This window comes from Haemorhous mexicanus, chromosome 13 (assembly GCF_027477595.1).
Source record: "Haemorhous mexicanus isolate bHaeMex1 chromosome 13, bHaeMex1.pri, whole genome shotgun sequence".
NCBI lineage: Eukaryota > Metazoa > Chordata > Aves > Passeriformes > Fringillidae > Haemorhous > Haemorhous mexicanus.
Window position 1 is genome coordinate 10354953 of NC_082353.1, and position 27516 is coordinate 10382468.

At 39.5% G+C, this 27516-nt stretch overlaps 2 protein-coding genes across 4 annotated transcripts in view; both read left to right on the plus strand.

Annotated features, from left to right (window-relative positions):
• Positions 1-11189, plus strand: part of ATOSA (atos homolog A) — a 47349-nt gene extending 36160 nt beyond the window's left edge. For 2 of the 3 annotated variants that reach the window (XM_059858315.1, XM_059858314.1), the window contains 6 exons: positions 23-96; positions 874-982; positions 1687-1845; positions 3664-3732; positions 4577-4776; positions 10194-11189. In XM_059858315.1, coding sequence (XP_059714298.1) covers positions 23-96; positions 874-982; positions 1687-1845; positions 3664-3732; positions 4577-4776; positions 10194-10347 — 765 coding nt within the window. In that variant the 3' untranslated portion in view covers positions 10348-11189. Of the gene's footprint in view, positions 1-22; positions 97-873; positions 983-1686; positions 1911-3663; positions 3733-4576; positions 4777-10193 lie in introns of those variants that run through there. The other variant, XR_009488133.1, reaches the window with a different exon arrangement.
• Positions 11190-15472: 4283 nt separating this feature from the next.
• ARPP19 (cAMP regulated phosphoprotein 19) lies at positions 15473-27320 on the plus strand. The gene is made up of 3 exons (XM_059858317.1): positions 15473-15675; positions 20405-20527; positions 23811-27320. The coding sequence occupies exons 1-3, from the start codon at positions 15631-15633 to the stop codon at positions 23979-23981; spliced, it is 339 nt and encodes a 112-aa protein (XP_059714300.1). The 5' UTR covers positions 15473-15630; the 3' UTR covers positions 23982-27320.
• Positions 27321-27516: the final 196 nt, after the last annotated feature.

Here is a 27516-nt window from a genome sequence, read left to right on the forward strand (position 1 = left end):
AACATCTTCTTTCCTTGTTGAGGTTCCTCAAAGGAAAACACAGTCTGGGTGCTTTGATCTGGATTCATCATTGTTGAAATGTCTGTCTGCAAGAAGGTATGTTTTATTTACCAGAAACATTGAGATTTTTGAGGGAGGCATAATCTATATATATTTATATGCAAAATCAAAGCATGTTAGCAAAGACAAAAAATGCTTTCAAAAGAATCCTTATTTTGATACAAGGCTCAGTAGCTGAGCTGCCCTGGGAGTTTCCAGGTTAGCACAGCTCTGGGACATAGCCATGGAATGAGAGCTGCTGGCAGAATGAATTCTGTCCCATGCAGGGGTAGATATGCTGTCAGATACACTTGAGTTTTCAGACAGAAAAGCTAGTAATTCTTGATTCTCCTTCAAACCAATGTTATTTTTGTGTTGTATTTTGTTCTTAGTGTCGAACATGTTAAGCTCACTTGTTCAGAGAGCCAGACTTTTAAAAAGGGCCAGTCATGACCTTTCATACGTTAATACATGTAACATAAACAGCTTTTGGTATGGTAGTTTGATGTTGGAAATATGAGATATATCTCAGACTATGAGACAAAAGTACCCACATACAAGAGAAAATAATATCATATTTTGATTCCTGCAAATGGAGCTAAAGAAAAAATTTTTATTGTCTTTATCCCTTGTAATGTCAAGCTGGTAAAAATAGTTTTTCAGTTAACTAGGAAATGTTCTACTAAAGTATTAATAGGCAATGTTCAACTTTTACTTCTTTAGAACAACATTTTGTAGTACAGTAAGTAAATTATTCTTTCTAGAGCTGTTTATACCCAGAAGACAAAAGAAAATGTGTTTATCCTTTATATTTATTCTGTCTTTTTTTAATAGCCCACAACAATGTATAAACAAAGACAGTGATCCAGACAGCCATGGGAAACCATTTCTAAGTTCTAGTGCTCCCCCAGTAACAAGTCTGAGCCTTCTGGGAAACTTTGAGGTATTGCATATTCTCTAGAATTCTTGTGGTATTTTTAATGCTCTTCTGTACTGCTTTTAAAAGTATATTACTGTGAACAATTCCAGCACTAGAATGTAAAAATTCCTGACTGAATTGAATAAAATTTGTTTTCATTTCCAGCTGTAAAGGCACTTATTTCATGCCCCAGACATCTTCTGTCTCAGAGAATCAAATACAATGAGTTCCTTAAGCTTTTGTTTCCCACTACGGTCAAGTTAGAAGATGTTCTGTTGCCATAAATGAGATTTAATAACCTGTAATTGTTCAGGTTTATAATGTACTTACCTAGAAAAAAGGATTTACATTTTCACTCTAAAGTCTACTTAGTATGTCACAAAAGCTGGATTAAATCAGTGTATTAAACAGAATGTGTTTGAAGTGTAGGTTCTAGCTCTTTATTACATGTGGCATATCCAATAACAGCAACTATTAGCAAGTGCATTAACGGGTTATATTGTAGTGTCTTGTGAAATAAAGTTGAATTTGTTGGGGAAGATTGCATAATCTAGGTGAATTTATTTTTTTCAGATAGTATATGGTGAAAATCAAGCATAGATCCTGCTGCAATAAAGCTCTCTGTGAGCTTTTGCACTTGTTTCCTGATTACAGAATTTATGACAGAAGTTATGCTTTGTTTTATTTGAGGTGTTCCCAAGCTAAGCTGTGTGTGCTTTCTTTTTCAGGAATCTGTCCTGAATTTCCGCCTGGACCCGCTGGGTGTCGTGGAGGGTTTCACAGCAGAGGTGGGAGCGAGTGGAGTCTTTTGTCCCACGCACATGACTCTGCCAGTTGAAGTGTCATTCTACAGCGTTTCAGATGACAATGCTCCCTCTCCTTACATGGTAAATGTGTGGTTGGATTTATTTTAAATAAGTTCTGATATGTGGAGGTGAAGAGCAAGAGCTTGGTGAGTAGAGGGTTCAGAAGGTAAAGATTTGCAGGGATCTGGCTTATTTTCAACTGCCTATGACAGAGTTCTTCTGTCCCTCTTCCTTTCCCTAACAAGTGCTTTTCCTTCTACTTCTCTGCCCCACCATTCAGCTGTTCTCATCTTGGGATACTGAATGTATTTGTGTCCCCCCACACTGCAGTGATCAACCCCCAACGTCTCTTTTTATCCATCTAACTTAAAATAGCAGTGAGGCAATAGCTGGACTTAACAGGATGCATTTTGTTGTCCCAACAAGCAGCTGCTCTGGGCAACTAACCACTTTGCAGAGTGACTTAGGTGCAGGCCAAGGGGCTGATGGAGACCTGAGACTTGGAAGTTACTCAGCCCTTTCTTTTAAAGCAGATGCTGCCTGGGCTGTGGTGACACTCGGCACCCTCACAGGCTGCGTGGTTTGCTGATGTTTGCAGCCATGCAGTGCTTGTGTTCTCAGTCTCTGCATGCTAATTCTGTTCCACATAGGTTTTGCATGTCTAAAAGTGCTCCTCTGTAAAAAGAAAATGGTCTCCTGTATGCTGGTATTGAATCAGAGGCTGGATTTGTTCTGAATGCCTGTTAAGGAACCTTAATTTTACGCAGGTGACAGGTCCAATTTTGAGAGATTTTCATATGTGTACGTCTGTCTAATATGTAGTAAAGGGTTTTGTTTAAATGTGGAAGTCAAGCAATGAACATCTGAGTATTCCAGTATTTAGATTTAAATTTTAAATTCATAGCAGTTACCATTTCTGACCTTCTGTTTTGGAAAGTATTCAGAAAATGAAACTGCTTAGAGTTTAAGTAATGTCTTTGAGTTTAAACTTGTATGTTTTAACCACTGCAAAAAGTTATCTATTTTTTTGCTTTCATCTTTCTAGAATATTTAATGTGATTTTCTAGGAGGCGAAGGGATTCTCATGTTCCTCAAATGGTTAAAAGTAGCATTGCTTATTTTCCTAGCTGGGTTTCATTGTTTCAGGCTTTTCCACATGCTATTTCCAAATATGCTATTATGGCTGAGTCTCCCAGGATTAATACAGCATTTGTGTAGTGCCTCCATCATCAGAAACATTGTTTCTGCTTGTATAGCTAGTTTCTCTGCTGTGGGGTCTGTTTCTGGTTGTTGTTTTGTTTGGGTTTTTGAAGTCCTGTGCAGCCCTGGTGCCCTGCAGGGTGCCCAGACGTGTGGCAGTGCCCCCAGCGTGGCCTCGGCAGTCACAGCGCCTGTGGGGCACCCGGGGCTGCTCTGTGCATCACAGCTGGTACAAAAGCAGATGTCATCCTTCCTAAGGTTTGGATTAGAATGGAAGATTAAGTGCATCTGCTGCCTTTGAAAAGCAAAAATGAGTTCTGTGAGATTTGGAGTATTATTGGTGCAATTGTAGATGATATAGAAATGGAAAGGAGGGGACAAATGTTTCGTTTTAACCTCCCAGCTGCTTTGAAAAGAAAGCTGTGTTTTGTCCTAGCTCCCTGATGTGGAGAAGATGTGGAAACTTGAATCTTGTTTCAAGAGGAGAATGTACCTCTTATTGCACTGCTTTTAATGGTCTGCCAAAGCATCTTAAGGGCCCCTACTGTTGATTTTTTAACTGCATTGTTTAAATGCATTGCCTTCTCTATTTTTAGTTTTTATAAATTACTGATTATGTTTCAAATTAATGCAATTACATGACTAGAACATTTTGATTTGTTTATCTCTGTGACCTAAATATGGGTTTTGTTTTTGTAGGGTGTAATTACTTTGGAGTCCCTTGGTAAAAGGGGTTATCGGGTACCGCCTTCAGGAACAATACAAGTGGTACGTACTCAGCACATAAGGGTGCCTGGACACCACTAACATCCAGAAAGTCATGCAGAGATGAGTTTATTGGAGATGAGCATGAAGCTAGCAGTGGAAATGTGCATCTCTGTAGACACTGTAGTAATTCAAAGTAGAAATCTGTGTGTGGGGCAAAAAAAATTCCCAATCTTTGAACACTTCTGGGCTCAGAGGAGTCTTACAATCAGTTCCAGGACACTTGGGATACCTGGGGACACTGTGGCTTTGAAAAAGTGGTGGGGAAGTAATTAGGCCACAGTCCAAATCCTGAAAATCTTCTAAAGCTATTAAGATTGAATAATTGTATCTACTTTTTGTAATATTTTAACACCACCTTTACTTTTGTAATAAAAAGTAAATCACAGTCATTGCTTAGAACCAGTGAACTGACTCTTTCTTTTAAGAACCCAGTCCAAGATGACACATTCATAATTTCAGGTTTAAAAGCGGAGCCCACCACTGTGCTTCCTGCGAGTGTATTGTGTCTGGAAAACAGTGTACACAAAAAGCTGACTGGAAAAATAAACAAAAACGGGGATGCTGATTAGCAAAGTAAGAGTAGTCATATACTAGCGTTTCATTCAGATTAGATTGCGTTTAGCATTATAATTATAATATAATTAAAATGGGAATTGCTGGTAGCTGAAGTGTTGAAAACCAGAAAGGCTTCACAATGTCTTTACATAAACATTTCTGTATGGCACAGATACACAATGCATAGATAACTATTTTGACAGATCAAGTTTGGGTGAGATTTATTATTCTTTTAAAAAAAAATCTGTCATCTCTAAAGAGTATTGTATTGAACTGTTTGTCTTTTCAGACCTTATTTAACCCTAACAAAACTGTGGTGAAGATGTTTGTGGTGATCTATGACTTGAGAGAAATGCCAGCTAATCATCAAACATTCCTACGGCAAAGAACTTTTTCTGTTCCTGTGAGACGAGAAATCAAGCGAACTGTCAATAAAGAAAACAGTCACCAGACTGAAGAAAGGCTACTACGCTACCTCATACATCTGAGGTAAGCTCCTTGAAGTTCAAACACCAAAATAAAACAAAAAACCTCCAACAAACCCAAGCCAAAACCACAAAAAAGTATCTGCCAAAATTTAACTCGGAATTTCTTTCCCAGCCAGCCTTTCTGTATACAGAAATAAGAAAGAATGAAAAGAAAAAAAATTTAAAAAAAGAATGCTAACTTGGTCTTTAAGCTAGACAGTAGAGGAAGAAGAGGTAATAAATAATTTGGGTTGTCCTTGGGAGAAACAAAGTTGAAATATAACATAAAGCTGTCTCTTGGCATTAAAGTATTTTGTAGAGCATTATAAAGCTTAAACCTTTTCTTAGCGAGAGAGAAATTGTTCTGGCTGAATCGATGCACTTTTTTTTGAGGTTACAGGAAATAGTGAAAGTGGATGTTACATGGGCAAAAGCCAAAACTAAGGATCACTGATAGGAAGGTGTGCTTCATACGTGCCTGGTGTGCTTCAAATGTGCCTCTTCACCAGAATAGCTTGTAAGATGAAAAATGGTCTGAGCTACTCCTAAAAATACAGTGTTTAGTGGCAAAAATGTAAATGCCTGTTTCATGATGCAATGCTGGTGATGATGCCTTTCACTTTATAAAATATTCACTCAATCTTCCTTAAATGATTTACAAAGCACTGCCTGGAACTAGACACTGGGCTGCTGCTCTTGGGCTGTTCTGGAAACTGCAGTTGGAAACAAAGGGGAATTATGCATATACTCTGTCCTCCTGCAGTTTGCAGACTTTTTGTGTGTGTTTTAGTAGTAAGAAATGTCTGTACACACAGACCCAGTGCTTTCACTGCAGCACTTGGAAACCCACCAGAAGCTGACATTCTGAAGTGAGCAAGCAGAACAAAATCAAATATCTTACACTTCTCTATTGTTTTACAATTATTTCTGGTGCATTTTATTTTTCTTATTTAGTCTGTTGACTTCTATCCAACAGACTTTTCAAACACAACCTTGTCTAGAACAGTGATTCAAAGCCAGGCTCTCCCATTAAATGGAAGTTGACAGTCATAAAAAGTGCGTTGGTTTACTGGAGTGTGAAAATAGTGTCATGAGAAGGCTGTTGAACAGTGTTTTCATTCTGAAATTCACCCTGGATTGAAATTCAGCCTTTCAGGCCACACTAACTTGCAAGGTCTAACCTAACCACCTTCTAAAATTTTTCTTTTGGGGCAAATTCTGAAAAAGTGTGTAGCCTCAGTAGAAGGCTCTGTTCAGGTGTAATGTTGATCTGCCTGTGCAAAGGAACTGGGGACAGGCCTTGGCTGCACTGGTGGGTAAAATCTGTGGCCAGCTGGCTCTGGCATACCTGCATGAAGAGTAGTGGTCTTGTGTCCCCTTTCAGTTTCTACTTTAATGTTGTTTGTAAATTTCTTGACAGAACCAGGAATTACTTTTATTTGAAGGCAAACCTGCTTTCTGTTCTTTCATCTGTTACAGCTAGAAGTCTTTTTTAAGAGCTTCCTATTTCTCATACCTGCTGAGAGACAGAAATGTTGCAGTTCTGATGCTTCTTATTTTGAAATATCTGTACAATTCAGCTCAGCTTTCAGACCTCTGATAGGGATCAGTTCATGGGTTTATGATGTGTAATTGGAAATGCATCCATTTCTGATGGGAAAACCAAAATCATAATTATGATGGTGAGCTGCTTACTTTGGAAAGTGAATAACTACAGATATGCCACAAGTTCTTTCTTCATTGATAAGCCCAAGCTTTGGGTCCTTTCTCATAATGTAAGAATGGCAGAATTCCTTCAAATGTTAAAGTAGCTTATGTTGATCTGTCTTGTGGTTTATTATACTGAGCACTTATGGTCTTAAAAAAGCCTCAGTTGTCCATTTAGTAGCCTTCTTTACTAAAGATGGATTTTAATTAGGAGGGCTTAAAAAAATCTTAGTAGTATATTAGTTTGTGTAAATTGGTTTTAAAGCTTCATTTTTAAAAGCAGCAAAGTTTCCTCAAGCCTACTTTACTGAAAAGTTATGCAAACCTAAAAAGTTCTAACTATTCAGATTTCTTTCTGTTTGTAGCTCAAGTTGACTTAGAACAGCCTTTCAGTTTTAGTTGCAGTAGTCATTGAGCACAAGCATCTTAGGCTTACGTATTGAAATTTTGTTTAAAAAAACAAATGAAGTCACCACCAGTGAGCTGCATTGTGGTCACATCTGCTTGCAGGCCTTAATCACAGTTGTCAGCACTCACATTATGAAAGCTCCTTTTCAAGTGGTAATTCAGCAAAAATGCTTGCATAGGTCTGGAGCTTAACATTGGCGGCCAGATTTTCTACAACAGTCTTTAAAGTGTCAGATTTATTGTGTGAGCAGCTTCTGCATGCAGTTCTGTATGGCTGAGGCTCTGTTCAATATGCCATCAGACTGTACTTGTACCCACAGCTACAGGATTGAGACACCAAATGTAGCTTGCGCACACAGCAGAGCTTTATTCGTTATTAAAAACCCCCAAGAGTTGCACCTGCAGTTTAAGTTGGTTTTTGAAGATGCTTTAGGGATAAATTTTTTGTTGCATGTGAAGCAATGACTTTTTGTCTTGTAATTAAATCTACTTGAGCATAAGAGCTGTGAGCTCAGCTCTGCTTGTGCCTCGTTTCTGCCTGGCGTGGGGATGATGACCATCTGTGGGTTTCTAGGTCACGTTCTGGCACCCTTGTAAAAAGTAATTAAACAGCTAACCTGCCCACAGCTCAGCATTTTTTAAGATTTTAAAGCTTGGTCAACAGCCTTAGTTACTGACACAATGCCAGGAATTGCACGGAGCATAGCTGCTATTGCTTAACAGCTAAACAGGGGTTGTTACTGAGGGCTCAGTGGAGGGTAAGCCTGAAACTGGTTGTTAAAAGTAGTGATTCCTCAAGGTGTTGAGAAACTTTTTTTAAAATACTGTCCTCATGTGACATACACCTTTATTGGTGGAAGCTGAAGATACCTGCTATTACTGATTTACTAGCTGCTTTTGATCTTTCTGGTCTCTCAGCATTCTTTCTTATCTAGAAATTGTTATCCTTGTCCTAATGCTTTTACTTACAGATTTTATAGGTTGTGTTGTATAGTCTTTTTCACTTACAAAACACATCTTGCTACATATGTTTTCATGCTTATCCTGCTTTTCAGGATTATTCTGTTTCCGTGAATTACTCTGTTCTTTGTGAATTGTGATGGCCTATAAAATACATATAGGGACTTTGTGCTTATATTTGTCATTTCTTCAGTAAAGTTCCTCTGCCAGACTTTCTAGCATCTGATGTTTGTGTGTTTAATTATTCCTGTATTTGTCTGTTGTTACTGTTCCTAGGACACCATCTGTCAGAGACCTTGGTTGTGTTGGGATTTTTAAATTTCTTTACGCAAAACTACTGGAGCTGCCTCAGCTCCAGAGTCAGTCCCATGCTGGCCACTCCATCACCACCCTGCAAGGATGTAGAGAATGCTTGTCTCCATTATTCCACTGTATTTGCATGTATAAAAAGAAACATTTCTAAATCCCAATTACTAGGGTAGACCTCTCTAAAAGAAAAAAAATAAAAAATAGATCAGGGATGCAGAGATGAGAAGAATCCCTTGAACTTTGCTGCTGTCTCACACTTATCCTTCTTCCATCTTTCTGAAATGTCATGCTCAGAAAAGTCATGTTGCAGGGAACCACTATTTACTGAGCAAAGGGAGTCTTGCAGGATTATCACTCATAGAAAAGAGCAAGCTTGAGAAGTTTAAAAATAGACCATGCTAATAATTCTTTTGAAAGATCCATGTGTAAAATGGGAGTTGAGATCTGTTTTATGATGGTGCTTTGATAACTAGGTCTATAGGAATTAACTTCAATCATACTTTTGCTGCAATAGACCTTTCACTAAATTTTTTCCTTTTAAAATGTGTTATGAGCTAGATTCTGAGTTAACTGTTTGTGGTGTTTGCTTTGTCCCTTATCTCTTTCACTCTTCCTTGTGCTCTCCTCCACAGTCTTCTCTTAGGGGGTAGTGTCTTCTCCCTTTTGCCTATCAGGTAAAGGGCTTTCACACTGACAGCACCGAGCAAATAAATAGTGATTGATGAGATCTCTGTGGGAGCCAGTAGGAGCATTCTGTTGGACCCTGCTGCATTTAATGTCCTTGACAGCTGTATCTAGGAGAACAGTTTGCCTTTGTCTGGCTGTGGGGATGACTACAGGCTATTCTACACCACTCCTCTGAACAGAACAGTGCCACGGAATCCATTTCTGCACCCTGCCTTCCTCAGATGATGAAGCCTTGGTGGATCTTCTGTACTTGTCTTTCTCCTACTGCCCAGAATTTCAGTCCCATTATGAATAGGTTTATTCTAGAGATACTGCTTTTGCTTCAATGGGCTCAATACGTAAAAGCCTATTAAAAATCTGTGCAAATTGTAATATGTGATAACACAGCATGCACTGCTCTCTCAGCATTTGCCATGGTATCATCTTGTTGTGAAAACAGCAATGCCTTTTCTGTTTCTGTTGCAGCAGCAATAGCACTTCTCTGTCTCTGTGGCATAGTGGTACTGACATTAATTCTGTTGCTGTAAGAAATGCTCCTTAGGCTCTTCTGCCTTTCCTGGTGGAGAGAATGAAATCAGAGTTCTGCCACATGAAAACTATAGAATACAGGTCTCTGAAATGCAGATCTTGTCTCCCTATATACAGTTGTTAATATCCAGGGGAAGTGGAACTGGCACATTCCTGCAGGTTTGGAGGATCTAAATTAGGGTCTTTAGCTGCAGCATAAAAGATGAATAGGCTGAGGAATTGACCACTGTTTGCTTGGTGATTGGGCCAGTGAACTGCAGTCTCTTAGAAATGTTTCCTAGTCTGTGCAAAAAAATTTCTTTCCGTCTGCCTGCAGAGATTCCAGTACCTACTGCTTCTCAAGACAAGTTCTTATATTTGGAATGTGGTATAAAGCAGTAGAAAACTTCCTGGTGTTACATTCATAAAGAGAGCAATGAGATCTGTCTATATGATTGCTGGAACTGAAATGCATATTCAGTTTGTATATAGTTGAAAATTAATTTTTGTGTGTGCTTAGGCCACCCTTTGGACATTTTTAGGAGTGCTCACAGAAGAGCATTTTTTACCATTCCTGATTTCTGAGGACTTTAATCTTCAATGTACATAATGGCAGTGGGACTTCAAATATTCCATGCCACTTTAAAAGCTGTGCACTGCATTGGTGATTAGGAAAAGAACCTTTAAATGTCAAAAGAAACAAAGCAGAATGAAAGTGTTAGGATATTCTTTCTCTTTTCATTTTAACTGACTAATTTTGTTTGTTCCAATGTGTTTTGGCCTTAAGTGTTTTAAGAGTGCATTTTATTTAATAAAGATTATTGTTTTGTTTAGGTAATAGAGATATTTGTATCTTTTCAGGTTCCAGAGTTCTAAATCTGGAAAGATCTACCTCCACAGAGATGTAAGGCTCCTATTCTCTCGGAAATCCATGGAAGTTGATAGCGGCGCTGCATATGAACTCAAATCTTACACTGAATCTCCAACAAATCCTCAGTTTTCACCACGATGCTAGCAAACAATGGCAAACTCAAGTATTCATTTTACTGTTGAGTACTCCTTGCAAGCAAAGATTGGTAGAGACAACAGTATAAAGTTAAGTCTGTAAAGGAATGAAAATAGCGCTCAAGAGAAAGAAGGTTCTATGTGATCTTGGACCAGTTTTTAAAAGGTTTCTGGAATGAGCTTTGTGTATTCCAAGTAGACTGGAAACATACTTAAATCTAATCTTTTTGTACTGTTTAAAACCACTTCATTGGATGTGTTGCAATAGCAAATTCCCAAGTTAGTTTAGTGTTTACACTTTTTATTTTATTTTTCAGTTATTTAATATTTAATGTTTCATTTAATACTCAAGTGATGTTTGTCTTTAGTGTTCTAATGTAGCATAAATCCTATGTAAAATCATATTATGTATTTTTGGCATTAATATTGAAATCTGAAATATATACAGATGTCTTTAATCTGTGTGCTGTTTTAAGTGATATTCATTTAAGTTATTGAAAATGGGGACAACAGGTGAATTTCCATAGCATTTCATACTATGCAAGCATTTAGCTGTTTTTTCTCTTTAATGGTACCATTTTCCATTTTTTCTTGCATCCAGATTTAATAACACTTGCAATCACACTGCAGATTGTTTATTTACTTATTCATTCAGATCATTAATTCAATTCACATTTTGCTCCCTCAATTTATTTTCTTTCCTTAAGGGCCATTTTAATTTTGCTTTCTGTTATTAGTTTTCCTCACATAAAATTTGCACCCTCCCCCATTTTATTTCTCAAATTGTGTTAAAGGATGTACTGTGCAAACAAATTAATATTTATATCTCAAATATATGCAAAAGCTATGAAACTTGTACTTTTTGTTTTATTTTTAGATGAGAGGATCTTCATGTAATCCTAAATATTTTTCATAGGTCAATTCCATGTAGGCCACTAGGTGGCCATAGGAGGTTTTACTAGCAATGCTACACTGGGCATATGACTATTTTCCAATACGTGTGTGTATTCCTACAACAAAACAGTCAGATGAACAGTTTATGCTAAGTGTTAAACTGTGTAACTGAGAGAAATAAAGTTAGAAGCATTTGATTATATTTGAGCTATATATTTAATAATGGAAATGAAGCTTTATGACATTTGATGAAGATCTGAGTTTCTCAACTGTCTTACCTTGATTTGTGTTTTTCTTTACTTTGCTGTAGGTTTTTAGAGTGTCAGTAATATGCAAGGTGCCCTTTACCATGCTTATCTGATGAAGACTGGAGAAAGGATGAATGTGCATCCTGTATATTCAGCACTGCCCCTAGATGAGAGAAGTCAGTGTATCATGAAATCTCCAGGAAGGCTGCCAGGGAAAGTAAGGGAGACTGGACTTTCCAGATGATACTCATCAACTATCTTGTACATGCAAATGACTGCTGCTCCAGAAGGGCAAAGCTCAGCTATTCCTGAGTCCTCTCCCCACGTCAGCAGTGTTTTCCACTCTGCTGCACCAGGTTTTCAAAGGTTTACCTAGCATTCATTTTAGAGAGAATTGGGGAAAACTGCACAGGAAGAGATTGTTTGCAGTTTCTAGTCATTTGTGTGCCCTTTAAAACTGAGAAAAGGTTTCTTTTGGTAGCAGAAGAGTCAAACACAACTGCAGCTGTGCTGTGTACAGAACTAAGGTCTGGACTGGGATATCAAGAGGGCGTCCTAGTTTCAGTGTAGCTGCTATTGAGTCATAAGCAAACAGCATGTATCCTCAAACTACTTATTTGTGTCATGGTGCACAGCTTGCTTGCATGCTCAATGAAAAAACAACATGAGGAAAGGACACATTTTTAATGAAAAGTCACCATTAGTAGGAGATTAACCTTTTATTTTTGCACTGACATTATGCAATGTTTGTATCTTGATAACTTTATTTAAATAGACTTCTTCAAGTCATCTCCTTTCATTAATTTGCTTTGAATAGCAAAGAAGTGTGGATTTTGAATATGTGGTTACTATAAGTCATGTCTAGGAAATAAATTTGTATTCACTTTAATAGCCAAACTACACTTAGTCCCTATATGGATTTGGAATGAAAGTGACCTTGGATTATCTGTGCGCAACTTTGATTTTACTGAGTCATTCTCCATTTACAGCTTGATCTGAGTAAACACTTTCCATTAGGGACACACCTGGAAAAATACTGGATGCTCATAAACTATGAACTAACTTCTATATGACCTTCTAAGCTTAGGTTAAGACTAGACTAATTTTTGAGGTATCATTGGTTTCTTCTCTTTATATTCCTCAATAGGCTCAACCATATACAACTATTTTTAATAAATGTTTGAGTGGTTTATAAGGGCCTCCAGTGATGGCTGCTACAACTAATCTAGTGATAAATTATACTTACCATGACAAAGTATAACATTTAGTTATACTATATACATTTAGTTGTAGCTATATAAGGATTTATAACATCCAGCTAAATGTTGCTGAAGTTGAGTTAAATACTACTTAGCCTTTTCACTATAAGCAAACAATTTACTTCTTGTATGTCCCTTCTCAATCTTTTTTTTTTTTTTTTTTTTTTTTTTTAATAACTAAGACAACCCCAGACTGTTCAGTCAGCCTTTATTTTGTGCACCTCTCATCATTCTGGCTCTTTGCTTTCTTCCTTTCGACTGAACTAGTCTTGAACTGTGTGAGGTTGGACACAGCAACCCAGTCAGGGCCTCTCTGTGCCAGTGAGACTGGAAGAATTGGTTGATAAATCATTGGTTGATTAAAGTCCTCTTCATGCATCCTGTTGTAATACACTGGTTTTCAGTATCAGGAGATGTCAACTTGCATTCATAATATTACCCAGCACAAGAGACATCCTACCTGCTTGTTCCCAAAATAGTAGCTCTCCTTATTGAGCTTTATTCTCTCATTACCCAAGATTTTATATGCTGAACACAGCATTGCTGTTTGAAGAACTGATAGCTGTGTCCAACAAACTTGCATCCACCACATTAAAGTTTCATCTAATTAAGTTTCTCTCATTTGCATGGGAAAGTGTCAGAAGCCTCATTAATGCCAGAAGGCATCTGGAACTTCAGCCACCTTCACCCACTTCTCCACATGGTCTATTTCCTTTTTCTTAAAGGAAAGATGATTGTGTGAAACCCTTGTTCTTAACTGTGAATTCCTGCCTAGCTACTCAGTTTCTTTTGAGGGCTTATTTTAGATGATTTTTCAAGTCATTATTGACAGCCAAATTATATAGCTTGTATTCTGTCCTCCCCATACTCTAATTCAAATGCAGGAAAAGTGACTCCTGGAAACCCATTCATTTTTCACAGGTTCCTATATGAATCACCAGTAATTAACTGGAGATTGCTTCTGTCATTCTCTAATCTCTTAAGGATAGTTTTTCAACCAAGTTGAAAATATTTACCAAAACTAATTAAAATAACCTGCAAACCAGTCTTTCCTTATTCCAGCTGGAGGCTATACTTTGTTTGTTACACTATTTAACAAAAACAAACATTAAACACTTTAGTCTTTAAAAGTTTTGTTCAGTAATATTTTGGTGCCCCCTTGTCTTCATGACCTCTTTTAGGTACACATCCTTAAAAACTGACCTACTTTCTGTAGGCTGCTTTCTTGTGTTTGAGGCCATTAAAGAACCTGGGCTTTTCCTGAGGTTCTGAATTTATTTCTCATCTTTGCTCTGCATTATGTTCCCTTAAAGAAATAACGGCATTAAGGAACTGCTGAATCCTTGAAACTGTTTTCCCTCATATTAATTTCCTAAGAGACTTGAAAGAAATTCCTGGAGTTTGCATTCTTGTCACTGCTTTGTTCTTCTTCCTTTTAAAATTTATGAACTTCATCCTTTTTATGATCATTTTTCTATGTTGCTCTGCTTTTCACACTTTCAGACCATTTCTCCCTAATTTTGCTAGATGCAAATGTGGCACACCCACCACTGTCATGGCCTTTTTCATCAGTAGGAAAAAACCCACTGGTGCATTCTGTGATTATTTTTCTGTGCAAACTACCTGACTGTATCCCTTTCTGCATGAGGGATATGCACATTCCTTGGGTTCCCCACAGCTACGTGATCCTGGTCTCTAGATGAATCTCTCAGATGCACAAAAAACCTCCTGGACCTACTGCCTTGTGGGGCATTTAGTACAATTCAGCTGTGACAAAATCATTGACAGCTCCAGCTTTCACAGACCTTCTTTCATGTTCTTCCCGACCATAATCACACAAAGCCTGTCCTGGCCAGTCCCTCCTGAGCTGTGCTAATCCATACCTTGCTGTTCACGTAATCCATTTATTTAGGGACCCCTGAAGATTTATTAATGGTGGGCTATTTAAACACCTCCTTTATGCTCTTGAAGAGAGTCCACAGAAGGTTATTTTTCAGCCAAGAACCAGACAGTGAAAAGTAGATGGGGAGGGAATAAAATACTCTGTATAACTTGACACTGTGCTGTTAAGGAGTTCCAATGGACTGAGCCTTCCTATCCTGTCAGCTGCTGTCTGGGATTCGTGAGATCCTCGAGTAATGCTGCTGAGGACTCAGCTCCTTGTGTTTGGATCACTGGAAGTGGCCCAAAGAGCTAACTCTAGCTAAGCAGTAAAGGCTTTTCCCCCTTTATGCTGATGCTGAGCAGGACAGGCCGTGCAGGCTGGATGAGCCGGGCTGAGGGGACTATGGTGAGGGGAGGTGAGCTGGGGGCCACTGAGGGGACAGAGGAAATGGCCATAAGCTGACAGGGGCGGTTCACATTAGATACTGGAAGAATTTCACTGTTCGGCTGGTCAGGCGCCCGGGGAACCTGTGGAGTCACCATCCCTGGAGGTGTTTAAGCAACGTATGGCCCTGGCGCCGGGTGATGTGCTTTAGTGGTTACAGTGACGCCTGTGAGGGTGGACTGGACGACACTGAACGTCTCGTCCAACCCCGATGTTTCTGTAATTTTGTGATTCTAACGGGAGGGGCACCGAGCCGAACGAGCTCCTAGAGCCACCCCTGAGCCCCGTCCTCGAACCCACGGTCCCGGACGTGACGCGCAGGGCGCAGGCGGATCCGCCTCCGCTCCCCAGCCCGCGCGCGGGGGCCGAGGCGGAGGAAGTCTGGCCCTGCCGACGCTCCGTCGCGCCTGCCGCCGCCATCTTGTGCGGGAGGAGGCGGCAGCAGCAGCAGCAGCAGAGGCAGCAGCAGCGCGGAGGAGCCGCGGCCGCGCCTCCCGCCCGCCTCCTTCCCTCGCTCCCTGCTTCCCTCCTTCCCGGCCCCGCCGTCCCGCTGCCGCGGCGCCATGTCTGCCGAGAGCCCCGAGCCCGCCTCGGCCGAGGAGCAGAAGGTGGGTGGCCGGGCCGAGGAGCACAAGGAGCCCCGCGGGGCTTCTCCAGCTTCCATCGGCGCGGCCGGGCCTCTCCCTCCCTCGGCCCGGGAGCCCTGCGGGCCGCAGCGTCTTCCGGGCCCGGCCGCCCCTCCGAGCAACGCCTGCCCGGGCTTTCCGAGCGCAGCAGGGCCGGGCGGCGCTCCCCGGGCCCACGGCCGTGCGGGGCTGGAGGCGGAGGAGCCGCGGCACCACGATGGCTCGGGAGCGGGTGTTCCCCGGCCAGCGGCGCGGTGCGCTGGCCTGGCCGGGCCCGTGGCGCTCCCGCGCTCGTTCTCTGGCCTCGGCCCCGCTCCCTCCGGGTGCTCCGCGGGCCGCAACGGCCTTCGGCTCACCATCGCAATGGCCGGATGGACACCAGCCATAATCCGCAGGCTAAACGTTTGTTGCACCTCTAAAAAATGTTCAGCTTTTAATGTAATCAATTCAGGAGCGGAAATACCCAAATCACAACGACCGTGACCTGTGCTAGTTAAAGCTTTTAGAAAGAATAACTGGCTGGGTTATCTTGTGTCCCTCTTATGTCATCTCTAACTAATAATTGTGTCATTTCTCAAGTGGGATTTGATTTCATAGATGGCTGTGCTGTGACTTTAAGAAGCCGTTTGTTTTTTAGTCTTGTCATTGCCGTGGGAGCCCGGTTGCAATCCCCGCGGCTGTGATCCGGAGAAGTTATGAAACACAAGTACTGCTTTGAAGGACGCTAAAAGAAAAAGCTTGATCTACATCAGCTGTTAAGTTTTTGTTTAATAATTTACAATTTGTAATATGAGTTAGTCGCACAGGTAGAGCTTTGGGGGTTGATATGGAATGATACCTTCTCAATAGGTGCAGTAATCAGAACCAGCTTCTTGTCAGGTCTGTAATCTGCTCTTAAATAGGTGTGTTCTGCAGCGTGACTGAACGTTCATGGTAGGTAGGCTGCTGAAGGGATACTGTTCCTGTTTAAAGCCTATAAAAATAAGTTCCTGGCCTATGCAGCCCGCCTAGAATAGCTCTGTAATAAGAGCATAGTTAAACATGTGGCAGCAAGTTTATTGTAATGCCTTCTAGGGTGTTCTGATGAAGTCAGGTGATTGGAGCTGATTTTCCTAACCAACTTTCAGACTGAAGTCTTGAAATGTCATGTTTATGCACTGCTTGGAGAAACTACCTTTTACTTGAGAGATGGGAGGTCCTTGCTCTTCTCCTAATTTAGTTTTATTCTGGCAAAGTGTTCAAGAAAAATTATATAACATCAATAAAATAAAACTTTGCTTTCTCTGAGTTTATGTCCTAGTCTGATACTGTGGTATCAGTGCTGTTATGACATTGCAATATTAACTGCCACTAAAATGATTTGTCTGGGTAGGCAAAACTGAGCATTCACTCGGTTAATGCTTAGCTCTGAAACACTTACATAAACAACCCATTTTGCAGTACTTATTCATGTGTATGCTTCAAAAGGATGACGCCCCTAAATGAACTTTGAGGCAGTGTTTTCATGATCAGAGCTTTTTCCTAAACTATCTGACGTGCTCTAAGAAGCTTGTGCTGAGCGAGAAAGGTTTTTAGCTACAGTGATACAAACTGAAAATCTGCCAAAGACCAGCGTTTCCTGTTCTTGGTGTGAAAACTCAGGACAGTGGCATGGGGAAGTTCAGAAACAAAGAAACTTTGGACATAGGAGAATGTATGTTTGCTTGACTCTTTTGGCCTTAAGAGCCTGTATTTTTCAGGAAACTTTTAGAGGTGGTGCATTTTGTTTAATTGGTTTTTGCCATATCAATTTGCTGTATGGTTGTGTTGTTGCCATGTTTTTCCCATTTTCTGCTTTGCATTTTGTTTGATGTCTTCTGCCAAAGATGAGCCATTTATAACAGAGTTCTAAAAGGCTGCTGGTTGTTTTTTTAGTCATGCAGGTCACTTGTCCAGCAGATACAGAACTTTATGCTGCTAGAACCTGTGTGAAGATTAAAAGCAAAAGCTGTCCTTAAGTGAGTTAGGTAACAACTGCCTTCCTGGTAGATCATTTTAATGACTTCATGAGCTGTGTCAGGTTCCTGTAGAGAACTAAAATTATAACTTTTGTGTGGTTGTCACTTGGAAGAACAGCGTGGTATATCTTGATTTCTGCCCACTCCCCAGTCATTTGTTAGTCACTTGGTTGTTGCTTCTGTAATTCAAGGGGGAATGTTCTGAATGTAGGAGTGGCTTGGACTAAAGTCTTTGGGGCTCAGCAGCACGTCTCTGAGAGTGCTCAGTACCATTTAGTCCTCAGAAGAACATAAGATCAGGACGTGCAGGCAGTGATCTTCCCAAGAAAACTCTCCGAGGTCTCAGCAATCTGGTTTAGGCTTCTGAGCTGCAAATGAACACATCGAATTGCTTTCTGAATCTAAATTCTTGGCACTCCCTGTATCCTTCAGCAAGGAGTTCTGCACCTTAACTGTATTTTACGTGAAGAACCGTTGTCTTAGTATTTTTTGAACCTGCTGTCAGCTGGTTTTGTTTGACACCCCAAGTCGTGGTATTGAAATTCTTTAATTTGTGTTCTGTGGGTTTTTGAGTCTTAGTTGTTGTTGGTCATCAAGAAGAAGCGGCCGTGCTCTGTATCCTTTTGAGCTGCATTGATGCATAACACGATGTTTTTGTTTGGATTGCCTGCTGTGCCATAATTTGTCAGCCCTGTGAGTTTGCATAAATGTCTCCTCTGATGCACTGTGAATGCATATTTATATAAGCTATTTATTGTTGGTCCTCTTGTCTTAAAAAATATGTCCTTTTGGCTTTTAGTGTGGCAAAATGTGCCCCCTCAAATACTTTGTCCGTTGGCTCAGCAGTGAGTACCCAGTGATTCAGCATTAGGTGTTCAAAGTGTTGAGCTGAAAGGATTACTTTTGAGCAAATCCAGGCTGTGGTGGCATTCTGATGAACCACGATGGGGAGAGCAGCTGCTGTGTGAGCTTTGTAACACAGGAGAACCGTGGGCTTGGCTAGTGTGATATTGCCTAGTGAGAAATGGCATAGTTCTATGCTCAGTAGTGTCAGGGAAACTTTGCCCTTTATTTTATATGTTTGGATTTTGCATCGTATTGCCTAGCTGCATTTTCATCTAATAAAAAGCATTGGTTCCTGTTGCCACTGTAGTTTCTCTTTAATTGTTATGAGAGTTTCTGGTTTTTCCTTTGGATAACTGTTAATTCGGTTTCCTGTTGTATTGTCCAGAGCTGTCCTTGAGGAGTTTTGTCCAAATGGAGAAACTAGAAAATGTTATATTCTAAATCTGTTACAGTTTTCATTTCTGAGGCACCTTACCAGAAAGATGTTGAATAACCTGGAGCAGTTATAAGAGATAGAGAAGAGCACCTAGGAATAGGGAATGTGGTGGTGGCTCTTTTTCTTCTTCAGTTCTGGCTTAAGTAGCTCCCTGCTCCCCGTGTCCCTGTCCTCCTGCTGCTGTGTTAACACACCTGTTTGTGCAGCTGCCTGGTCATCCAGGCTGTGCAAACCCATCCAAACGAAACAGCCCAACAAGGGGATAAGGAAAAAAAGTTATAAATGGTCATTTTTCTGTTGGTTTAGTTTCTGTAAAGCCTAACTGGGGAGTACAGGCAGTCATGCTGATAGATGCAATGCAAAGGATGATGACAGGCATGGAAAAGAGTATGAAGGGGCTGCCTGAGCAGCTCTAAGTGGACATGAAATCTTAATCATAGATTAATGAAGCCCTCCTGATTTCAATGGCAATTCTTACTTGCTGCCTGAAAGTCTTTCTGGATGATAATAACAATTCTGTGCTACAGCAGTCATATATTTTATAATGTGCAAATCATTATATATTTTCTCTGAACCAGGAATGGTTTAATGGTTTTATGGTTTTCCTAAAAAAAAAAAAAAAAAGGCTGTGGCCAAATTTTGGAAAAAACAGACCAAGAATTTTGAATGAAAGATATTTTAGAAACCATTCGATGAATTAAATTGTACTTCATTCATTAAATTGCTACATGAACATGGAACAGATGAGTGTGGACTAGAGGCCAGAGAACAAATTGCAGTTTTGCCAAATGAATATCTCTAAATTATTATTTTGAGCATCCATGTTTTACAGTATGCTCATAAACTAGGCATTTTATTTTACACAAATGCACTACCCAACTGTCTTCAACCTCATAATTTCAGGGTAATTATAGACATGTATAGAGAAACGCAGTATTGCTACTAATGTAACAGCAGGCATGTTTTTGAGACTGTTTCACAGTGAATATCAACACATTAGGCTGGAGCAGCCTTACAGATCAGTGTGGCAGTGCAAGTGCCAATCTGCCTGTGCAACTAAATGATGAAACAGGCATTTGGGAAAAAAGTCCTGTGGTTTTTGTTCACTATTCAGTATTTGTTCTTAGTGGACCCCTTAAAATGAAAGAGTTTTGAGTTTTTTTATTCAAGATTGAATAATTCAAATTGCTTTTCTTTGAGAGGGAAGTGTGCACATCTTCAGCATCTCCAGGAAAGGTGTCTAAAATGGGAGGCTGAACTCCTACAGTTGCTGTCAGCATCTGAGAAAGAATGTATGAAAATGTCTAATCAGATAATTGTTATGCTCACTTGGTAGCAGCAATGGGCATGTGGGTGTATTGCCTGCAAAGCTATTCTGCATAAATATACATTGTTGTATGTTTCACTTACAGTATCACTCACTGTCTTTCAGGAGATGGAGGACAAGGTGTTAAGTCCAGAAAAAGCTGAAGAAGCAAAATTGAAAGCAAGATATCCTCATCTGGGCCAGAAGCCAGGAGGCTCAGACTTCTTGAGGAAGAGGCTTCAAAAAGGAGTAAGTTCTTTATTGTCCACAGGGTAAAGACAAAAAAAATCCAAAATTCCTGTATCTGTGATATTTTTCCTGCTCCACAGACCTTTGCATGGTTAAAGAGTCCTAAGAACCTTACATTTTGAGAAAGCAGGAGGAAGAGAAATTTGTCTCTGCATAACAAATGCCAGGTTGGCAGGATAGCTGTTTACAGCCTCAGTACCTCAACCACACTTGTTATAAAAAAATTAAGCTTAGAAGCTGCTGTGATAGACTTGAAAAAAACTTTATACTAAACACCAAGGGTTAGGAACTCCTCCTTATTTTGTAGTGATTTTATCCTGCCCATTCTTATGCCCCCAAAATCGATGTTCACTCCTTTTATCCATGTTTCTGGCACATGAAAGCTTGTTGTCTGCTGTTAGGCCAGGCATTATCTGACATTAGTGGTTTGACAATGGTTGTATAATTCTGGATATACACCCAAACCCAAAAATAAGGATAGAAGAATGAAGAGTGAGTTAATATTTCAGTATTGTTCCACATCTAACCAATGTCTCTTCTTAGCTATTTGACTGGGGTTTTTTTAGTTTAATTATTCATAGAGTGATTATGTAATGCCTTTCAGGCATGCTAGGACTCTGTTCTTGTAATAATCCTGGTATGTCACTGCTTCTGGTGGTGCTTTCATTGCTGTCACACCATTGTCACTATTGTCTAGGCCTTTTCCGTACACACAGCGATTCCAGGTATAAATCCTTCACAAACCAGCTGGTGGAGTTCAGTGCTGATCTAATTCTGTGCTATCTGGTAACATCTGTTGGGAATTGTTACTTTCAGCAGGTGTTTTGGATAATCTTTGTCTCATAAGTTGGGAGATACAAAGCAGAGTTAATGGCTGCTGGGCCTGGGCAAGTGGTAGATGAGGTGACTCCCTCTGAGTTACACTGCTGGGTGGCCAAAGGCAGCCTAAATGAGACTTCACTGGGTTCAGGGTATGTGTAGACACAGAAGGGAGTGGTAAGTTTGTATTGTGATGATATCTTAGGAAAACAGGCCAGCATTCAGTCAGTCAAGATTGATAGCCATAAAGGAATTGTGGCTGCTCACACTTGGTGCAAATGTGAGAGAATCTCACCACCAGCAATAACAGCCTGTACAATATCTTAATCTTAATTATACACATTGAATGCAAAGGCTCTTGCAGCATGTACTTTCAGATTTGAGCACAGACAGATCCCTGGCCATCTTAATTGACTTTTGCTACTCCCATGAAAGATGGCATAAACTTGTGGATTCCAATTCATTAAAGGTCTCCTGCAGTTCCTGATGTGGTGATAATAACTTTATTCAATGTTTTTAAAAATTATTTTGATTTAGTGTGCTCAGTGTCTTAAATGAGGGCGGGGGTGGTGTAGGTTGGGCTGCCTGCACTGATGGGAGTTAAAATAGAGTGAGGATAGTGTATATGTATCAGATACTGTTTCTGACAGGAAGACACCTGGACAGACCTAGTTGTTTTTGAAAGGGATGATCAAATTCAGGCCATCTGTGAGAAGCTAGAATAAATCAGGAAAGTACAGGAATAAGTTAAAGGAAGAAATGGATTTATATTCAAACCATGAGAGATGGTGGGTTTTCTCGAATACTCTTCTGTGGTCAGCTGTAGCCCAAATCATCATCAGTTTGGCATCCAGGACACATTCTGCCAGGTCATATTTGCTGTCCAGAATTGTTCTGCATTTGATGCACACACCATTACTAGCACACTTTCTCTGGAATACTGGTAGATGAGAACAGTACTACATCATGCTCTTGTGGAAGGATTCTCTTTGGAACTGTTAGACAGAAAGATATCTGCTGACAGCTGTATCACATCTGAAGATCAAATGGTTCTGTTATTACCTAGTTGCTGTTGAAAAGTTTCTTTTGGTTGCTTCAGTCTTAAAAGGGAAAAATGGGAAAGCCTTTTTCCAAATCAGATTATGTTCTACCTTGAGGCCTAGGCTGCAGAAGTAGTGCTAGAACATTTTGGTGTAAATATGGATTACACCATCAAAAGGATTGTTCTGGGAAGGTTTATAAATAAAAGTGTGTGATTCAGATGTACGACGGACTATGGGAGAGATAGATCAGGTAACTTCAGGGCTCTGCCAGGGAACATTTAAAGTCAGTTCAAATTACTTCTGTCTAGCAACTGCTGCTGCTGAGCATTTTGCAGCTGGCTAGTACTAATGCAGAATAAAGGCTGTGGTGGCAGTGTGCTGCCCAGAAGCACTTGGACATGGCAGTTCATGATGGCTGTTGTTCAGCTGGCTGAGGACTAAGCCTATACAAATCTAACTGGATGGTCTATCTTCAGAGATGCTTGTGATTGTAAGCAGTAGTTAGTGGTGTAAGTCTTAATCCTAAATCTAATTTTTTTGCCTCATACAAAATCTGTTCAAAATCATGGATTATGAGTATCTGAGTGGTAGACCTCATGGCGAGATGTAAAAACAACTCGAGATGTAAAAATGCAACTTTTCCTGCAAAATGTATCAGTGAGCAGTTGAAGAATTGGATGAAATTCCATGCCTCATTTTATCATGGTGTGGATAAATAACACTCATTTGTCTTTGACATGCATAGATGATTTAATATTTTGAGAAATCTGGCTACTCCTAAAGGTAATGCTAATAAAAACTTGCTGATATATTAAGGAACACTGTTTTTCAACTAGGAATTTAAAACTTAATTTACTTTTGTATTCAGAAAATAATGGAATGGGGGATAATAATTTCCTTGACCTAGTGCTTTTCAGAAGGACTGTACAGTAGATTTGACTTTGCTAAATAATTGGTTTGAGAACTTTAGGGATTACAGTTTCACTGTTATAATGTGTGCAGAGAAGAGGTTTTCTTATTAGCGTGCACTTTCGTGCTACTTTGATCTCTGGTGTGATAGATCAGGCTCTGTTCTCCAGTTTTAATTTGTGCATTGTTTGGTTATTGTGTGTAGCAGAACTTGTTCATTGCAACAAAATTTACAAACCCTGAGATTTCAGTAGTGGGAGATGAGCTTTTGGGAAAACCAAGGCAAAAATAATGTTCAGATTCTTGTTCACAGTAATGTTCACAATGATGTTAGGAGTTCAGCTGTCTGTGCTTACTAGTCTTGACCTTTTTTCAATCAGTGTAGAGCTACTTTGATGAGTTACAGAGATTTTGCAACTTTTTAATATCTAAAATATCTATTTAACAATGTAATTCGGTGTATACATCTGATAAGATTTCAGGCATTTAAATGTATGTGTTTTGTCTTCTAGCAAAAATACTTTGATTCTGGTGACTACAACATGGCTAAAGCAAAGATGAAGAATAAGCAACTGCCTACTGCAGCTCCTGACAAGACAGAAGTCACTGGTGACCATATTCCTACTCCACAGGATCTTCCTCAGCGGAAACCATCTCTTGTTGCTAGCAAGCTGGCTGGCTGACGAGAGCAGCTGAACTGCATGATTATTCTCATTCCTGTTATTTCTCCTTAATAGTTATTTCTCACCCTCACATCCCCCTTTTTCTTTCTTACACTAAGTCATGAGACTGACAGCTTTGCAGGTAGCGATAGCATGTGCTGCTATTGTAAGGGAATACTGTTAAGAGTAAAATGTAGTATTTGGTCTAGTTGAGAACAATGCACTGATTAAAAAGGACAAGTTTGGTTAGAGCAATGTAATCTACTTGAAAATGTACATATTGCCCATTTCCTAGTGTAGGACTGGTTCCAGCAAGTGACATTGCAAGTTTTACAACTTCTAATGTTTCTGCTTTTGTTATTTCATCTTAATTACAGCATATTTGTATTTAATATAACCTCCAGTTGTGTTGGGTTTTTCTTCCGTGTTTGGATTTGTTGTCTAAAATAGAGGTTTAGACCACAAGTTGCTAGATGGTAAAGCATGTATAAAAACAAAGACAGGGCTCTGATTGAATTTTGTTTCTGCTTTTGAACTTGAACGGCCTTAAACCTGTTTCAGCTTTAACAATAGAGTTTTTACTTGGGCAATATTTGCCCATCCTGGTGTAACTCTTGTGAACCTAGTGCTTATTGACAACTGCCTGTTGAAGCTGGTATTCTTTTCAGTTCTGTAGCTTAGGACACACTTTTGTTGAAGATGTGGATGAAGTGTGCATGTGCATAGACTGTTGAATTCACTCTTGTGCCATTTTTTGTAAATACAATAGTTTTGCACAACCTTTTGCAAACGTCTATTAGTTTTACGTTTTAAAAAGCAGATAATGTGCCAATCAAAGCACAAGTGATTCTGTATCTTTCAAAGTCTTGTCCTGAAACTAAGAGCCCAGAATCTTGCTACTGAAAGTAAAAATTGTATACCTGAAATTTGTGAAACACATTTACACTTGACTGAACCTTAGGCTTTTGCAGTTGTATGTTTTGTTTCACAACAATATCCAGCATTCGAGTATAAATTTGAAATTTGTACCTATATTTGCAGGCAAGTGCCCTTTATGTTCAGCAGTTGTTTAAGCTTTTAAAGCAGAAATGCTCTGTCTGTTGGCATGGAATATGGCTAAGTGTACTGTTGTAGAGAGTTCCCTGGGTGGCAGACACCAAATTTAGGCTAACTAACATTTGATACGCAATTGGCTTTGAGCTACTTTGGCCTTCTGGAAGCAGAAGGATATTTATTTTTTTTCTTGGACTCCTGAAGAGGTAGTAAATGATTTCCTTTTCTTTGTTGTACAGCGGCCCCTCATTGGCTTTGTGGAAACAAATATCTGGAAAGGTATTTCTATAATGACTTATTGAGAAATAGGTAACTTTTCATAGCAGAAAATAGGATTGAACTCCAGTTCATGCTTATGATAAAGGTTGTAAGTACTAGATAGACAAAACACATAGTTGGTGTTAGGTAGGTGAGTTGATGGATTTAAAACATGTTAGTTCAATGAAATCAGAATATTGAAAGTGGAGTATGATCCATAATATAATTGATTTTCATATAGGTAGTCACAGCTTTCACAGTCTTTAGGAGAACAAGAAATTCTTTTAAAAGATCCGTTTACTGAATGCTTTTTTCTTTAAAAAATAGTTTGGAAACAGCCTGTTAGAAACAAAGCACCAATGTGAGTATCACAAGAGAGAACGCTTAAAGATGCATGTTTTTAGAAGCTTGTACTTTGTGCTGACATATTCAGAAAGGTCTTAGGGTATAAAGGACTGCTAGTCAATACAATGCTGGCCCATATCTTCTGCAGTGCTCTCTTTTAGAGGCAAACAAAATGGTCAAGAGAAATTGAATAGTCTTTATTTGGTCCTGTTTTGATCAGAACGTAGTGTCTATGTCACATTTTTGATTCAGAGAAGCAATTCCAGAGAATTTGAAAATTGCCAGCCTGATTCTTTTCAAGTCTGTATAGTCCTGTTTCAGTAGTTACATGGGCTTTGTCAAGCCTGTCCTTATTCCTTATCCTCCACTAGTATTACAAATAATTTGTGGTTTTTGCAGAACAGTTTGAAGAAATGGACCTACTTGACTTCTTTAAGAAATTAGGCTGGAAGAATAACAAGGGAACTGGAAATATTGAAGCAAGCTGCTTTTTATAAATGTTTGTTCTAATGTGAAAATCCTTCTTTATTTTTCTATGTATAAATGAAATTGAAACTTAACGATAGGATTGGGCCCGAAACAAATGTTGAACAACTTAAGGTGACTTGCTGTGTATTGTCTGGTGCCACTATTCTCTAGCTCCCCTAAGGTGAGTTCTCTTGATGTTTGGGAAGGTTTAAAAAGATAGCCATTTAAATTTAAACATTCCACTCACTTAGCTACAACTCAGCTTGTCCTGCTGGTTGGACAACACAAGCTCTTCCAGTGCTCACTCAGTGACTTGCAGTTCCTAAGATTACTACAAATTCAGCTATGAGTATATTCTCCATGTGTATATTTGAAGTACTGTAATACTAACTAGGTCAGTGACTGATTATGAGCCTTCACATCTGACAGACCTCAGCAGCAGGCACAGCTATTTTGATTCTGTACACTGTATAAAACTTAAGTCCAGTAGTCACTTAACAGGAAATGGAACATGACTGCAGATCGAAGCTTACTTTCAGCTTACTCCAGCAAGATAACTCAGCTATCCAAACTGATGTACATAATGTATTATATGAGTTTTACCATTTGATAATTGCCTTTTTCAAAGAAAACCTGTCCACACTGTAGACTGGCAGTCCCTTTCATATCTTGCCTTTAAAGATAGAGTGTTTAGTTGTTAGAGTAGTACTCATGTAGGCTTGTTATAGCAGATAGCACCAACATTTTATTTGAGATAGTTAAGTGGATTAATTACAACTTCACAGATATGTCCCCAGATCTGTAACACCAAAGGCTTCCCTCTCATTGTTCTTGATGTAGTAGGACAGTGTTTGTGTAAAGGCCACAGGAGTACATTTTGTTGGACATATTTACACCCAGTCAAGATGTTAAGGTGATAAAAATGTCAATTGTTCTTTACAAACTTACACGTTGTATAGTATACAGAATAAATTGATTTACTTAGTTTTTATTGCACCATGGAGGTTTGTCTCATCTTTACTGTGTTTTCCTAAACAATACTGGATACTTCGGTATTCTCTGTGGAAAATTTCTAAACCCTAAATCTTGCTACTCTGTATCATTAAAAATATGACTGGGCTTTGGTTTCTAGTATGTTAGACTACAGAATTACTTCAATGTAATCACATTTATATATATTTCAGTGCTTATTTTTCTATTAAGGCAATTAAAGCTTATTGTTTGAAAACTCCGTAACAGATGATTGTTTGGGTCCCTTGCACTGAATGAAGGGGATGTCTGGGAACCAGCTTGGTGCAAAGAAGTTTGCATTGCTTTAGACTGTTGGCCTAAATGTGGCCACATTTCCAGAAACCACAATGCTGGAAAAAAGTCCCACTAATTTCCCAGTCAGCCTGAGGCTTGGTGCTGATCTTCACACAGCTTCCAGATC

What these genes read in the sequence shown, in the direction of transcription:
- ARPP19 (XM_059858317.1), top strand. Translation starts at nt 15,631, where the DNA reads ATGTCTGCCGAGAGCCCCGAGCCCGCCTCGGCCGAGGAGCAGAAG. An exon ending in CCTCGGCCGAGGAGCAGAAG is followed by an intron (nt 15,676 to 20,404) that starts GTGGGTGGCCGG and finishes ACTGTCTTTCAG; the next exon opens with GAGATGGAGGACAAGGTGTT. An exon ending in GGAAGAGGCTTCAAAAAGGA is followed by an intron (nt 20,528 to 23,810) that starts GTAAGTTCTTTA and finishes TTTGTCTTCTAG; the next exon opens with CAAAAATACTTTGATTCTGG.